This window comes from Etheostoma spectabile, chromosome 8 (genome assembly GCF_008692095.1).
Source record: "Etheostoma spectabile isolate EspeVRDwgs_2016 chromosome 8, UIUC_Espe_1.0, whole genome shotgun sequence".
NCBI lineage: Eukaryota > Metazoa > Chordata > Actinopteri > Perciformes > Percidae > Etheostoma > Etheostoma spectabile.
In genome coordinates, this window is record NC_045740.1 from 28,573,293 (window position 1) to 28,589,156 (window position 15,864).

The window sequence follows — 15,864 nt, forward strand, 5'->3', positions numbered from 1 at the left end:
GTGTGTGTGAGTGAGTGAGAGAGAGAGAGAGAGAGACAGAGAGAGAGAGAGAGCCTAGTCATGCATGTGCCACACACCCAGCCAGGTTGCCATGCATCACACCCCTGTGACACGCCATTAACCAGGACAAATCACAGAACCCCAGGGGAGACAGTAGCTTCCTCCACAGTGCCTGATTAAAAAGTAAGATATATGAGGCATGCCCACAGTGTCTGTATCCATGCTGGGCTGCTGACAGAGCATACGGTATGTATGCGCACACAAGGGCTCGAAAAGTAATCAGGATTATGATTTTGGCTCCCAATGATCCCAAAAAACAGAATAATCAAGGAAAATAACTATTTAGCTCATTACGTTTTGCAAGTAAACTCTTATTTTCTCTTTTGTTCTGAATGAAGAAATAAAGTTTAAACAGGAATTAAGGCAAATTTCACAGTTGTACGAGTTTTTTTTTTTTACAGTTGATTTATTTCACTTTTTCTACTGTTTTTATTTTTATGTTAAATAATTGCAACATCTTTCCAGAAGTCAACAAGTAATCGTGTTAAGTTATCGTGATTTCAATTTTGACCGAAATAATCAGGGTTATATATTTTTTCATAATCGAGCAGCCCTACGCACATAAACACACATACAGACATTTTTGAACTGTCCTGAACAATCTTATTCTCCCTGCTATAATTTGTGCTGTAGCAATTTCTGTCATCCAGCTCCAAGAGCAAATCATGATCTATGATTGAGGATAAAAAGGACTTGATAAAAAGTGTCCTGCATACTATGTTCTTCATTACCAATTGTGTCACATAAGCTTTGCTCTACTTAGGCTTATGAGAAAAGGAGCAGACCAGGACAGTTTCAGGCTCGTTCTATTTCCAGATCGGTCTGATCTAAAAAACTAACTCATCTTTGCAGCTCATGCCACTCCTATTAAACTATAATAACATGGGCTGACAGGAGACTGAAGGGACTTCTTCCAGAGAGCAATGCGCACCATTTCATCTTAATCTAAAAACATCTACCAGAACAAGAAATCGCACAACAGAGATTTCCATGAATGGAGTTGCCGCTACTTGCCCAGTTCCTTTACAGGACTTTGTCATAGACATCATTAAAACAATTAGTAGATGGAAATGTGGTAATGGCCGCTTTATGCTAAAGATCAGTCTTTTACTCTACTGGGGAAAAACACTTATGGTCACCGTAGGAATCAACAGAAACTCAGGAACTTTACCCAATTTTCGAGCATAGTAACCAGAGGCTAAATTAGTTTTTGGCGCCACTGGTATCAAAACTAGAATGGGGGGCGGACTTATAATGATTGATGAAAGAGAAAAAACATATGACATGACAGCATGCACAAATGGGGGAGAGGGAGTGGTAATCTAGAGAGCTAGCCAGTGAACAAAAACCACTCCTCACAGGTAAGCCTGCGTTCATTACATTCATCCAAACATCAGAGTTGTGCCACAGTTAACACAAAGAACAGCATGTTTAATGTTATCAGACTAATTTGCCAAATGTGAACGGTTCTAAGGATGTGGTGGAAACACAAACAGGAATGAACAAAAGAGGATTAAGTCTTTTTAGTTCCTGTGGCTCCATTTTTCCTGGAAAATTTTGGTTTAAAAATAAATGAATAAAATAGAGCTATACCTTCCAGGAACAGGTTTAACATTTAATGGTTACTTTGCAGTTGAGTTGCACGTAACAGTATAAATCTCTAACTGAAAAACCTGGGATTAAATACTCATTGATTATTTGTTTGAATGGCCAACGGGCATCCATGATCCCTGCTGTCAGCACAACAGGCACACCATTACGTTGAACAGAGTTGGCAGAACTGAGGTCTGAGGATTCAGGTCAAGGAGCATAGGTCAGTGGTTTGGTGACCAGAGGGTCAAGTTGTCCAGGGCTGCCAGCAGGGGGTCGGTGGGAGGATAGAGACAAAGGGCAGGACAGACAGAAACTAAATACCAGATAAGTTAAGTTAAGTTTTTACTTTTTAAGTTCTAAAATGAATTAGTCTGCTGTGTGTGTGTGTGTGTGTGTGTGTGTGTGTGTGTGTGTGTGTGTGTGTGTGTGTGTGTGTGTGTGTGTGTGTGTGTGTGTGTGTGTGTGTGTGTGTGTGTGTGTGTGTGTGTTAATGACTCAGAGGGTTAATGACTCAGTTGGATTCCTTTGTTTCATTGGACTGTATACAAAGGGAAACAAGAAGATACAAAGAAAGCTATTTTGTCTATTATGTAATAACCGAAAGACACGAGGTCTCATGACAATACAATAATTGTGTTATTTATAGAAACGGCTGAAATGCTTCAAAAGATTAAGAAAACTATAAATAGTCAACACATCTTTGTCACTCACCCTTAGTTTATTTTTCTGTTTAATATGAGCTGTTACCCATGGAGAAACTCTTTTAAGAGCGAGTAAGAAGGGACATCGCAGCCAAATGAAGACTAATGGCTAATGAAAAATTTACATTACCTGAAAACATGAGTCTTTGAATGTTTCAGATGTAAAGTTATTCGCTATCAAAGTGGCGCCAAAATGAATGGCAGTCAATGGAATGCTAACGGCAGATGATGGCTTGCTGACATCAAAATGGCGCCATAGGGAGCTTTGCTTAGAGACAAGAGGCTTACCCCCCCTGGTTTATACAGCGTGTCGGAGGAATACAGCGTCTTCTTCTCTAACGTTAGATTCTTGTCTCATCTGGGGTCTGATAAACAGTAAATTCATCAAATTCAGTGTTCACAATGCTATTTCCAATAGACTGTAGCTGTCATATTTCATGGGACATGCGTGAGTGCGGACTTCATGCTGCGGCTTTGATTGCTGTCACATTGCCTAAGATTGAGTGACAAGTAGTGCTCGCCCTGTTGTTTACTTGGTTGCCATGACTTCGCCGGTGATGACGTCCCGTCACTGTTCCAGTTGCTCGGGGAGAGAGAGCAGATGACAGTTGGCTGGAGTTCAGTAGAGCAGACGGCTCTGCAGAGTCGTGTTATTACGACTTTTCATAAACAGCTGAAGGAGCCGCGGTGCACATAGCCGAACCCCAGTTGTGCGTCTGCCCTTTTTCTGATACCATGGCGGCAGAAATTTTACTGTGGCGGGCCGCCATCAACATATCAGCATAGATGAAACACTGAAGACTGAGACTTTCTCCATGCATCCCCACTGGCAGTGGGACACGATGAGCAGTTGGAACAGGAGGAAAATGGCTGACAGATCATTATCCGTAAATGGCTTTTTTTTTCCTTTTCTTTTTTACATTTCCAAGCACCCCACATATCCATGGCTGGAACCGCAGCTATGGCTCCAGTTTCCATCTCGGGGGAGGGTGGAGGAGAGTTCAGGCCACAACTCACAAGACCTGCCTTGGGCTGCTCAGACACCAGCCATGGCTGCACACTCGGCTTGGGCCTCCTCCTGCTGCAACCCACAATGAGCCTTTATTGTGAGGCCGATAAGCTACGAGCAGAGACCATGGGAAACTCTTCTCGACTCCTCTCAGCACTACTAAAAACAGACCAAGTGCATTGAGGGGACCAGAGACAGAGGGAGAAGTTACCACATGAAACGGTGTACACATTTTGGGATGCCCGCAGCAGCGAGACCGCATTATATTTTCAAATAAAAGACAGGGTTGCCTTCTTGGCTTTATGCTATAATAAATCAGGCTAATGGACACAAAAGGGATGAAACTTTAAGATTACATTTCATTGACTGCTTTGTTTTATGACACTATTTCCCCCCTCAAACTTCTCCCTGGGGCAGCAGCCTAACATGGCAGCCATGCCTGAAGAGGTGGTCTCTGGTTGGTCAGGAAGGCAGCCAGCACAAAACCTGCTGCCTGCTTAGGCCATAAGGTCTTGACCTTATGACCCAGGAAGAAAGGGAAAGGGTGGGCCAGGAGGAGTCGCGTGATCAGTAAATTAAACTTCTGTTCATCAGTGTTAACGGTGGATGGGAAAGAGAGTTTACGAATGAGGGCGGAGAGAGGAATTGTTTTGGAGAAACATTGTGTGAAACTTTACACTTCATGTAAATCCCATTGTATGCCTCTCCTTTATTATAACACTCCAAATAATCTTAAAGTTTTTTGTATGGGTGTGTTATTATTGAGGTCAGAAATGACTGCATTTAAAAAGTGATGAAATTAATATATATAATAAGTTGTGATAGTGTTTACAATTGAAAAGAAGCTTGTTGGGGGTTGTACACACTGCCTGGACAAACATTTAATTGTTTTGGATTGCTTTATTTCAGGAAAGCTGGGAAGACTGCCCGCTGAGGGCAGAAAATGTAGAGAGATATACAGGCACAAGTGAAGGCCCAGGATCAGATAAGGTGAATACAGCACTTCAGTTGTTCCTAGAGACAATACATCTTTTAGTTTTTTCTGTACGGCATTTCTTATCACTTTGGGTTTTGGACTGTTTAGGTCTCACTGCTCTAATTAAGTCAAAATATCACAAAATCCTTGTCTCATTTAGGAGACATGTTCTCAGTGCACTGAAATGTGAAAAAATACAGGTTGCAGTAATGCAGTAAGGTATAACAAAGGCAGGGAAAGAGAAGACTGCAATATCGTAGACATGATGATAAATGAAAACAATGCTGGATATAAAATATTTAAAAAAATCAGCTTTGCAAGATGTTTTATGAGGGAAAAAATGCATCAAATACTTGTTAAAGAGTTTTGGTGAGTAACAGTAAATGTAAGCCATGCAGCTATACCGAGCTAAACCTCAGCTTTAAAGGTGTGCAAAAAAATCGATTCGTATTCAAATCGCGATTCGAGCTCTACCGATTCAAAATTGATTCAGAGAATTCCCAAAATTGATTCATATTAAAAAATAATAATGATAACAATAATAAAAGTTTTTTGTTTTATGTCTACTGCAATGGCATGATAGATACACATACATCATCACAGGATGTTAAAATAACAAAGAAACAAATTCACCTCAATAATATATATATATATATATATATATATATATATGGGAAAAGTAATTACTTTTACATACTTTCAATAGTTTTTGAAAACCAAATTGATATTGAATCAAATCGTGAGCCTAAAAATCTGAGTAGAATTGTAACTTTTTCTGAATTGTACACCACTACTAGAGATGTTCAGATACCGATACTAGTATCGGTATCGCCTACAATACTGCCTAAAACACTGGTATCGGTATTGGGAAGTACTGGAGTCAAAACAGACTGGATAAAAAAAGAAAGTTCTGTGGCAATGTGTTTGTTCACAAAGAGTTTACCCTGAGCCAGACTGACAACAAAGATAGAAATCATATCACATCCATACAGGGTTATACGTATACAGCTGTTAAAATATAAGAAAATATAATAACACACTGGTATTGGATCAGTACTTGGATTCAACCGATACGCAAGTTCAGGTATCAGAATTGGTGTCGGGAAGCAAAATATGGTATTGAACCATCTCAAGCCCCTACTCAGCTTCAGTTCCAAGAAATGAGACTGGGACACCTTAGCCAAGCACCACAGCACAGCTTGTGAACAGATTGTCGTCAGTCAAAGCTTTGAGACAGAAAAGAAGACGCCAAAGTGGTAAATGTCCCATTGTTTAAGTGAATGATAGGGGTTGCACGGTTCATGAAAAAAAAAATCCCAACTGTTCGGTTCGCTTGTCTCGGTTCGGAGTGCGCGTGCATCGCACGGGTTCGACTCATGTGCAATGTAGCCTTTTCACGTATGTGCCTCAGACTGTTTCCCTCCCGCGCAAAAGAAGAGGTGTGGACATACATAGACCGTAAAAGTGGAGTGCCGCAGGTCACGTCACGTGTAGAAATGGCCAGTGGGAAAGATAAGGAAGGCTGCCCGGAGTTGGAGGATGCGCCAGCGTTGTATAAGTCTGGTGTGTGGGAACACTTTGAGTATCATGTTACCTATGATGACAGCGGAAATGAAACAATAGATACAACTGTGACCGTGTGCAAGCATTGTGCAACATGTAGGGCCGGGCAACATAGAGAAAATCAAATATCACAATATTCTTGACCAAATACCTCGATGTCGATATTGCAACGATATTGGATGGTTGACTATTGGTGCTTTAACAAAATGGTATTTACAGGAGATTTTTGATAAATATTCTCCAGAAATTTTTTAATGACTTAGTGGGTAAAGGTAAATAATAACAGAAAACAGTTAGAACAATCTGGTAAGTTCAGAAAATATGTCATTTGAGAAGACATCACTCCAATGTGTCGGTAGACAGCGTAAGGAGGAGAGAGCCGGTTAGGAAGCAACTTCTACTATCCGCAGCATTTAAGCAGCCTCTCAGTGATAAGCCATTACTAAAGCATTGGGATGTTTATAGCAAAAGATATGCAACCCTACAGCGTGTTTGAGGGTGAAGGATTTCGTCAGCTAATGAAAGAACTCGAACCACGGTATTAAATTCCCTCCCGCCGACACTTCAGCACCACTAGGATTCCAAAACTGTGTGACAAGACACAGGGAGAAACTTACTTAGAATTGTCCGACACAGCCCACATAGCTCTCGCTACAGAAGTTTCCTCATGGTGACCGCTCACTACATTACTTCAGAGTGGGAAATGATAAGCTGCGTTTTGCAAACACTCCCTATTTATGAAAGTCGTACCAGTGAGTACCTCTTTGAAACACTTTATTCAAAAGAAGGAGCTTCAAGGGTTCCTCTCTTTTTCTTTTCAAACATACAATTGTTGTACGAGCTCCACTGACGTTGACATTGATATTCTGTAATATTTCAATCTTTGTATGCTAAAAAGGCACATAAGTTCCTGTAGATGGCAATGCACATACTCCTTTTTTGCCAAATAAATGAAAAGCATGTTGAAATCCTCAATGTCTTCCTTCTTGCTGTATCAAAACCTCACCTAGCTTTCCTCAAAAATGGCCCCAATAATGGGCTTGAAGTCAAGTCAAATTCAGTTTGTGCATGATTACATGATTTGAACAATTTATAATAGTGTATCCTAAATTGTGGATAATTCAGCTATATATTATATGCTAAAGTACATTTATGGAGTGTTAAAGATTAAAAGAAAAAATTACAAGAACTGAAAACCGTGACCCTAAAACCGTGATACAAACCAAACCATGGATTTTGTGAACAGTGCCATCCCTAGTGAATGCAGGGAATAAGGAAACTGGCAAGAGACTTCACTTAAAGCATCTTTGCACTTATCTTATAAACCTTTCGCCCCTGCTAAAAACATTAACGGCTTAAATTCGGCAGAGGAATGGGCTGAACACACTCAGAAGCAGATTAAAACAGGTCAACCAAGTCAGAGTTTATGACCTCTGGCTTCACTTACTCCTCCACTGACCTCGTACCGTCCCTTCCCCTCCCATCCCCCCATCTCCTTCCCCTTAATCCAGCCCTATATACTGGGTGGCAGACAGCAGCATGGCCTGATGGTCAAAATGTGTCTGTCTGCCTTCCTGTCTGTCCATCTGCTGGGACCCAGCAGTGGTTCAAAGGAATTAAACTTGTCCAGTAGGCTGCCAAAATCTCTCCAAATCCCCCTTCAACCATGTCCACCACCCCCCCCCCCCCTGCCCCCCTCAGTTTTAATTCTACAGTTTTACTTTCTCTAAGTGCGGGTCAATTCCATTAACACCATGTACCTCCTATTTGCTAATGCAGTGAGCTAAACACTGAATCTCATCCAGCTCATTACCAGGCATTTCAGTCCCACACAGGGATTCTTCTCTTTGGCCCAACACCACCTACAGAGAGGGGGGGGGGGGGGGAGGCGGACTAGCAGCAGAATATGGCATGTGCATCAACTTTGTCAAAGGAATGGTCCTTGGTCTCTGTATGATTCACTCACAGGTAGAACTGCAACAGTCTTCGATTTGCTCCTTTCTGGGAAGAAATTAAATTAACCAGTGTGGGTTACACGTGGAGACAATACACCAGGCTTCTTGTTTTGTCTATATCTGCAACCGTGCCACTTGAGCACACAGTAATGTCCTGGTGGCCTTTGTGGCTAACATTGAAAAGCACAGCAGGGAAAGTGAAGCCTGGCATGTGCTCAGAGTTTATTAAAACTGCAAAAAGGGTGAATGGCCACAGATGTTAATGTCAATAACCATTCACCCACCCATGCACAAACACAAACACACACCATTGCCATACCACTGGGTGAGAACATACTACAGACACACACACACACAGTTACAGAAGGAGGATTAGTAACAGATGGTAAGTGTGTGAATGGATGTGTGAGGTTGTGGAGAAGTGCTCCAGGGGCATTAAGATCATTCCATTAGTCCTGCAGCCTCTGACCTCCATCAACACCTCCAAGAAGCTGTTAAGACACAGTCTCTCAAGCCACACCCAAACTACTATGTTTTGGTTTTAAAGCACATATCTTTTTCTACGTTTACGCCTGGTGTCCACACTACTCTGGCATTTCCGAGCTCCTAAACCGGAGATCTCTGGAAACGATGGCGCAGACACGTATGTTCACTCCGTGATTGGGTCTTATCAGTCACTTATCACTTGTCCTTCCCTGATTGGTCACACCTAGGGGTGTGCAATATTTTGATATTAGATGGATGTTGTGATTTCAGAATAGATAGATATCGTCTTCAATTCAATTCAATTCAATTTTATTTATAGTATCAATTCATAACAAGAGTTATCTCAAGACACTTTACAGATAGACCACACTCCAGAATTTACAAGGACCCAACAGTTCTAGTAGTTTCCTCAAGAGCAAGCAACAGTGCAACAGTCTTATATTTTTGATATCGTAACATGACTTAAGTTTTATCTTTACCTGGTTTTAAAGGCTGCATTACAGCCTCTGAACTTACCAGACTGTTCTAGTTGTTCTATTGTTTGCCTTTTACCACTTGGCCACATATAGTACCAGTCAAAGGTGTGGACACACTTTCCCATTCACTGGGAAAGTGTGTTCAAAATGTTGACTGGTACTGTATAATTAATCCAAATAGCTACATCCACCTTAATGATTATTTATCTAAAATCTAATTGTGAACATTTGTTGTTAAAGCACCAATTGTCAACACTACAATACTGTCAACTAGCAACATCAAGGTATTTGTCAAGAATATCATGACATCTGATTTTCTTCATATTGCTCAGCCCTAGTCACACCCCTATCACGTGACCCTCCCTGGAAGAAAAGAAACAACATCAGCCTTGACTATCTGTTGTTAATTCAACATGGATAAAAAATAATAGCCATTTCTGACCTTGCTGCCAAAGCTAGCAGCTGTTGTGCAGTTACATTCTGCATTAAAATGTATAATGCCTCTAACTACATGCATCGTTATTGTAAAGATATATTCAAGCGATTTGCGACAACTGCCGTGTCCAGTGGAGTTTTGCATCCCTGCCAAGGGAAGTACTGTTTAAAAGCGATGTAATCTTCTTCATCAGGTTCATCAGTGATGATAAATGATGTCTTCAATTGTGAGTCATAAATGTTGTATTAGACTCAGTAGCAGTACTTCCTTGCTGCAGGAGAGCTGGATGCAATTCTGTGACTCTGCATGTGTTGATCAACACATACATGTGTATCCTCTGCCACACAATTGGATTTGAACTGAACTCCCACAGTTACTAATGCAAATAAACTATGGACTTTTAACCACAAAACAAATCCTTTTAATTTGAAAGTTAACTAAGACCACACCACCCCAGAGCAGTTTCCTGTCTTTAATCCCCATGCATACAAACATGGGCAGACCACTCTCTCAGAGTATGCAGAAGGGCAGGGCTCTGATTTCAAACAGCAGTGAAGGCAGGTCAAAGGGGGCAGCCTTTATGATGATCTGGGAGAGGACCCCTGACAGGGGCTCAGGGGGTCCCGCCGTCAGCGTCACCACCCCCGGGCCACAAACAGCAAGCCACAACCTGACATCAAACCAACCTTTTGCTCAAGAGAAAACACGGCAGGGTTGCTATGCCCTGATCCACCAGTGCACAGAAACAGAGGCCCACAGAGAATACCAATGTACCCACAACCTCCCTTTAGTCTGCATTAAATGACTTTAATTGACTGCAACTGATGTGCTCCATAAAGCACAAACAAATTCCACTGTCTTAACCCAATCTTCTTAATGTTTTTGTTTTTCCAAAAGAAGCTGAGTCTTGATATAGATGCTGATTTTAGCAACTATCAAAAATTGAATCCCAATGCTCAAGAGCTTTTTCAATGAAAGAATAATTTCCTTGAATTGGCAGAATGCAATGGATTTTCATTTCATTTGTGGAAGTTAAAAAAGGCTGTTTGGAGGTACTTAAGAAGTGAATGTCAGCTCAATGACAAGTCTGGCTTGAGAACAGTGGTGTGCGCCATCGTAGGGAGGCTTTCAGACAGACAGTCACCATAGGAAACTACATTAAATACCCCACATCTACTTCCTGGAATAACAATGCCACTCTGAAAAGCAATGCTGCCATGACTTTGAAATGATGATTCTCAAAAGAAAAGGGGAAAAGTTGGTGTGAATCTGCATAACTGCTGAATAACTGGATGATGGCAGACGACCACAGTATTTATTTTGACAGAGGGCTTCAGACTACAGATCAAAGAGCGGTTATGTAAGATGAGCCAACACTGGCAGGCAGCCAGATATTTGTTGAAATATTGTGAGAATTAAAACAAATATTCCAACTGTGAGACAGAAAGGATGCAGGCCAAAGGATCAAACATGAGCTCTGGCTGTTTTCTGCGCTGCTTGTTGTTCTACTTCTTGAGTAATCAATGTCTGCTCACCAGAATCTGCCTCTAGCTATCACAGCTACACTGCAGATGTGGTCCTACTCATTATCACTGCAAACTCCTAACTCATAAAACGCTTCATAGCTGCAAAAATCAGGAGCTGCTCTAAAACAGAATACTTAATGTTGACTAAATGAATTTTCTTCAACTGCTAACTACTCAAATCCTAACGTGCCTGGCAGCTATTTCTGACCTATCATCTGACCTACTAAAGACTCATTGTTATGCTTGACAACGGGCATAAACATATAGGTTTTGAGATGATACAGCATGTTTGACTATGCATGAAAATGTGCAACATAACTGTATCTCCGTGAGTCGAGTTCATATAAAAACAGAACGGGCGTGATACGCTGTCAGTGCTAAATGCAACGCAAAAGATTATCCTAATACGCCATCAAAAATGTCTTTGTCCAAAAACTTTACTTAAATGATTAAGAAATACAGCAACTGTCAAAGTAAATACACACAAGCTATTTGCAATGCAAAAGGTACAGTACATTTAGCAAAAACACAGGCACAACCTGGGAGGATATAAAAAAAAAGACTGGAATATTTGCAATGAATGACAAGACTCAATATATTACCCTCAGAATTGAATTCTGCATCTTCAACAAAACAATAAAATGTAACATTGATTTACTGAGGCTCCGGTGGTCCCATCTAGCGACAGCTATTCTCAGCAGCATCAGGTTGTTATTACACCCCTGGGTTCTGCACGACAAATGGTAGGCTTCGTCATGTCTTGTTTAGCATCCCCTATGACTGTGCATCATCCTCTATTATAGGCTGAAAGCCCTTAGTCATCCTCACAGGGAGAAGAAAGGGTGCTGAAACATTCCTTGCAAATGAGAGCTTGTGCTCAACCACATGCAATCTTGTAATTCCTCAGCATTGGTCCCTTCTCTTCTATACCCCACCCCCCTTCCCCGACCCCCGCTAACCTTCCCCCTTTCTCTGGGTTTAAGGTTATACATGGGGACATGAATGGGTGGTATTTCAGCATGCTAACAGTGCTTAAGAACAGAGCTGGTTGGCTGGAGGCCAAATCCCCATGGTTACCCTGGAGCAGCAACTGCCTCTTTTCTGTGCTGGTCTATCTGGGAATAACCTAACTCTGCTCTGCATGCATGGGAGGGGGGGCGCACTTCATCGTGGCATCATGCAGACCTCTTAATCACACACCTAAATCAGGGCAAATAGCAGTTGTATGCTTAGGAGTGAGGCTTTTGACATTAAGGGGGAAAACAGAGAGGGCAACCGCATCTTCTGAAGTGCCCCTGAGCAAAACACTGAATCTTAATACAGGTGTTCTGTCTGGACATGTGCTCTTCCTGTCTTCAGTTGCATTATCGTTGCTGTCATGCTGTGGGAAAAGTGCGCTTACTACATAGTCTCACGCCAACTCTGATAGTAACAGGTTGTTAAACACATTAACATAATAAAATGCACCAGACCATTAAGATGCAGTCTCAGCAGATCAAGATTGTAACCTGATGGGACGTACAACATAACAGCTTACTTAAAAAGGCTATATCTGTGAAAGATATTGATCTCTACTTAATGGGCTAATGGTGAATCTCTTGTGAGCCCTTTTCATTGGCTCTCAGATCCAAAACAAAAGACTAAAAGCCACTCCTGAACCCAATGACCAATCTTTTTATTTTGCTAATTTAAGTTTACACCCTTGTAATGCTGACATAAATGCCATTAAACTGCACCAGGCGTGTAAGTAACTTTACAGAAATTCAACTTATAAAGACTGACGTTAGATATTCTGGTTAAAAATGTGATTATTTGCCTTAACGCAAAACTGGGCATGTTTTATTAACTTTTTATTAAATGTAACCCACCACGTCACTAGCTATGCAATGCTACGCAGGTAGTGGTTAACTATAACGTTAGCTTGTTCCCAATTACTGTTCCGGCGGCTCCAACAACCATTTCCCAGCGAAACATTCACTCTCCCTTACCTTTGACTTGACTCTCGTAATCCGCGATGATTTCTTTATCCTTTTTGAACCTCGGCGTGGACATTTTCTGTCTTCTTGTGTCCGAAGCTTGTTGTAAACTTCTTTTTTAAAAATCCTAGGGCAGCCTACGCATCCCACACAGGACGAGAAAAAATGAACGCGCGAGGGAAAAGAAGAGGCGCGAGACAAAATGACACTTTGAAAGGATTTAAGTCTGCAACAAGCTCGACTTGGCGCGAGAAGAAAACGTTTACGTTAGTTCGTCATTGTTCCTCTAACCTCTGGATAAGCGGTAGGTAGATATACAGCGGGTCCAATGCGCAATGCTGCTCCAACCAATGAATCCGCTCAAGTATTGGAGCACTCGGCACGGCGCAACAGCACTGCCGCTACCACAGAAGAAGAAAAAACACTCGCGCAAGTTTCAGGCTCTCCGTGGAGGGTTTTTCACAGTTATTAGTAAAAGGAGTGCCAGCATCCCGTCCGTAGGGCTTTAAAGTCGATCTTGCGTGTGTGCTTTTTGGTAGTGGTTTCCAGTTTGGGACTCGCACAAACACACACACATACACATACACACTTCCCCCCTTTGCTCGCTCTCCCTCGACGGTTTCTCCCCCCAACTCCCAGCAGGCTCTGAGGCAGACAGGGCAGGCCGACTGCAGCACACAGCAGCTGGAGCCAGGCAGGGAGAGGGAGGAGGGATCTGCAGCTAGTAGACACCAGGACTGGCACTCTTCTCCCAAATCTGAAGGCTTTTTTTTGTATTTGTCCATATTAGTCAGCTGTTGGAACATAACACAACATTCAGTGTAACTGAAGCGTTATAAAACACCCATGAAAATTTTTTTCCTGCAATGTATATCCTACTTTTTTTGTATCATTTGTAATGAAAACAATTAAAGTGTTTCCATTTCTTAACAAATACCCAAGCATGTGGCATTTTAACTCAATTCACATGATGACATTAAGGAATTTGCAATTACCTTTCCTTATTTAATCCAAAAGAAAGATCTCATAGCCAGAACATATTTTTCAAATGTATGGATACAGCTATAGGTAGGGGCCCACAGCTGCAGAGGGCCCATAAAAGGTCCAGTTAAAATATACTAAGGGGGCCAGTATTTCCTAGCTACACCCATGCACTCATATACAGTACATATACATATAACTAAGTTCTTATAGGACATATTTATATATATAATACATGCATTTTTTTAAAGAAGTTTTTCATTGAATATTCAAAACAGACAAATTATAAAATACATTGTTTGACTATATCGTATAAGTTTGCAGATACCAAACCACATTTCCTTTGCACTATTAAATTATCTGACCTGTGTTGATTTGGTAAATTTAAAGTTGTTCCCTTTTAAAAAAAAAAAAAACTTTTGCCTTCCATTTCAACTACATTGTAGCCACTGAAAATTAACCGGTCCACGGCGCCATCTGCAGGGGAAATAAAAGTCCAGGACAAGCACATCCACTCATTTTTCCTCAGGACAACACTTATTTATTTTCTTGCACTGTCTAAAAGAAATCCATGTAGCACATCATTGAAATAAATAAGAAAAAGAACAAAGAAGTACTTTGTCATGTTTTGATCAGAAAAGTGACACATGCCACAGCAACTATACACATTTTTAAGTCACTCACATTACAAAATAATAGCTCTAACTACCATTTTCAAACAAGGCCTAAAAAGACATCATCCCATTCTACTCCTTATGCTTAGTGTTTGTTTTTTTTAAATCACAATATTAAGTGCGTACAAACAGATATAAAATTGAAATGATAAGGATTACAAAATGCAAAGGCAGTTTATCATTTAGTATTTCTAAACACCTGGACAGTCCACCATTGTAAACATTTAAATGATAATACACAGTAATGTCATTGCACCGTTTACTGACTAGTAATGGCAGCTTTACAAGATACATAAATGGTCTTATAATAACCCGCACAGGCATATAACACTGAACATTATCAGGTTCACAACACCAATAGTAACTCACATTTCTCTATAATCAAATAAATTAAACGAATATTGAACGTCTACCCCTGTATATCTTTTAAATGTTTGTAAGTTACGGTCAGTCGCTCTTGAAGAAAGTCTCCTCGATGACCTCCGTGAACCGCTCCTTCATCTGCTGACGGAAGCTGGCGTACCACTCCAGCAGCCTCCTCCTCCTGTCCACCCTCTGCTCCTGGCTCATCCCTCTCTCCCTCTCCAAGATGGCCGGCAGCTCTTTCCAATCGCTGATGAAGACGAAGGGTGCTCCCGCAGCTTTGAGCAGGCGCAGCGGGGAGCTGGGCCCTGCCGCACAAGTCCCCGGTGTCCGTACGTCTTCCACCACGGGCACCGAGCCGTACGAGCAGGCCTCGTAGATGCGGTAGCACTCGGTGTTGATTCCAACTGGGCAGAGAGTGAGCTCGCTCTCGGCCAGAGCTGTCTGATAGCGTCTCAGGCTGTCTGCTGTCTCCTGAGGGAGCCACCTGAGGCAAGGAATACATGTAATAAATATGCAAGATATAAGACAGTTTCCTTTATGGCAGTACTATATATATATATATATTGTTATACTGTGGGCGGCTGTGGCTCAGTGGTGGAGCGGTTGCCTGCCAATCGGAAGGTTGGGGGTTCAATCCCTGGCCCTGCAGTCCCATGTCGAAGTGTCCTTGGGCAAGACACTGAGTTGCTGTGCATCGGAGTGTGAAGGTGTGTGAGTGTTTATCTGATGAGCAGGTGGCACCTTGTACGGCAGCCCCGGCCACAGTGTATGAATGTGTGTGAATGGTGAATGTTTCCTGTATGATGTAAAAGCGCTTTGAGTAGTCGTTAAGACTAGAAAACTGTTCCAATGAGACAATTCGTAAAAAGAGAGAAAAACAGAAATTAACAGCAGTAAGAAAAATGTAGGTTCTCACCAGACTTATCCTTTCAAGCAAAATACTGCCACGTTTGTGTTGTGCGTCATGGCCATTTTAAACTTTTTGCATTGAGGCCACATCACACCTTATGCTAAGTGATGGATGGAAATTGGGGTATGTTGTAATAGAGGACATGAGGTATTCATTTGTGTGAAGGCTCTTCAGCA

The 15,864-nt window shown here is 41.6% G+C and overlaps 2 protein-coding genes and 1 long non-coding RNA gene across 7 annotated transcripts in view; 1 reads left to right on the plus strand and 2 right to left on the minus strand.

Annotated features, from left to right (window-relative positions):
- srgap1a (SLIT-ROBO Rho GTPase activating protein 1a) overlaps window positions 1-13,438 on the minus strand; it is a 94,996-nt gene extending 81,558 nt beyond the window's left edge. For 3 of the 4 annotated variants that reach the window (XM_032524712.1, XM_032524714.1, XM_032524715.1), the window contains exon 1: window positions 12,770-13,438. In XM_032524712.1, the coding sequence (XP_032380603.1) occupies window positions 12,770-12,833 (64 nt within the window). In that variant the 5' untranslated portion in view covers window positions 12,834-13,438. The remainder of the gene's footprint in view (window positions 1-12,769) is intronic. The other variant, XM_032524713.1, reaches the window with a different exon arrangement.
- Window positions 5,809-15,864, plus strand: part of LOC116694824 (uncharacterized) — a 17,160-nt gene continuing 7,104 nt past the window's right edge. The window contains exon 1 of the long non-coding RNA XR_004333276.1: window positions 5,809-5,998. This is a non-coding gene — a long non-coding RNA (uncharacterized LOC116694824). The remainder of the gene's footprint in view (window positions 5,999-15,864) is intronic.
- Window positions 14,412-15,864, minus strand: part of rxylt1 (ribitol xylosyltransferase 1) — a 5,749-nt gene continuing 4,296 nt past the window's right edge. For both annotated transcript variants that reach the window (XM_032524717.1, XM_032524718.1), the window contains exon 6: window positions 14,412-15,262. In XM_032524717.1, coding sequence (XP_032380608.1) covers window positions 14,860-15,262 — 403 coding nt within the window. In that variant the 3' untranslated portion in view covers window positions 14,412-14,859. The remainder of the gene's footprint in view (window positions 15,263-15,864) is intronic.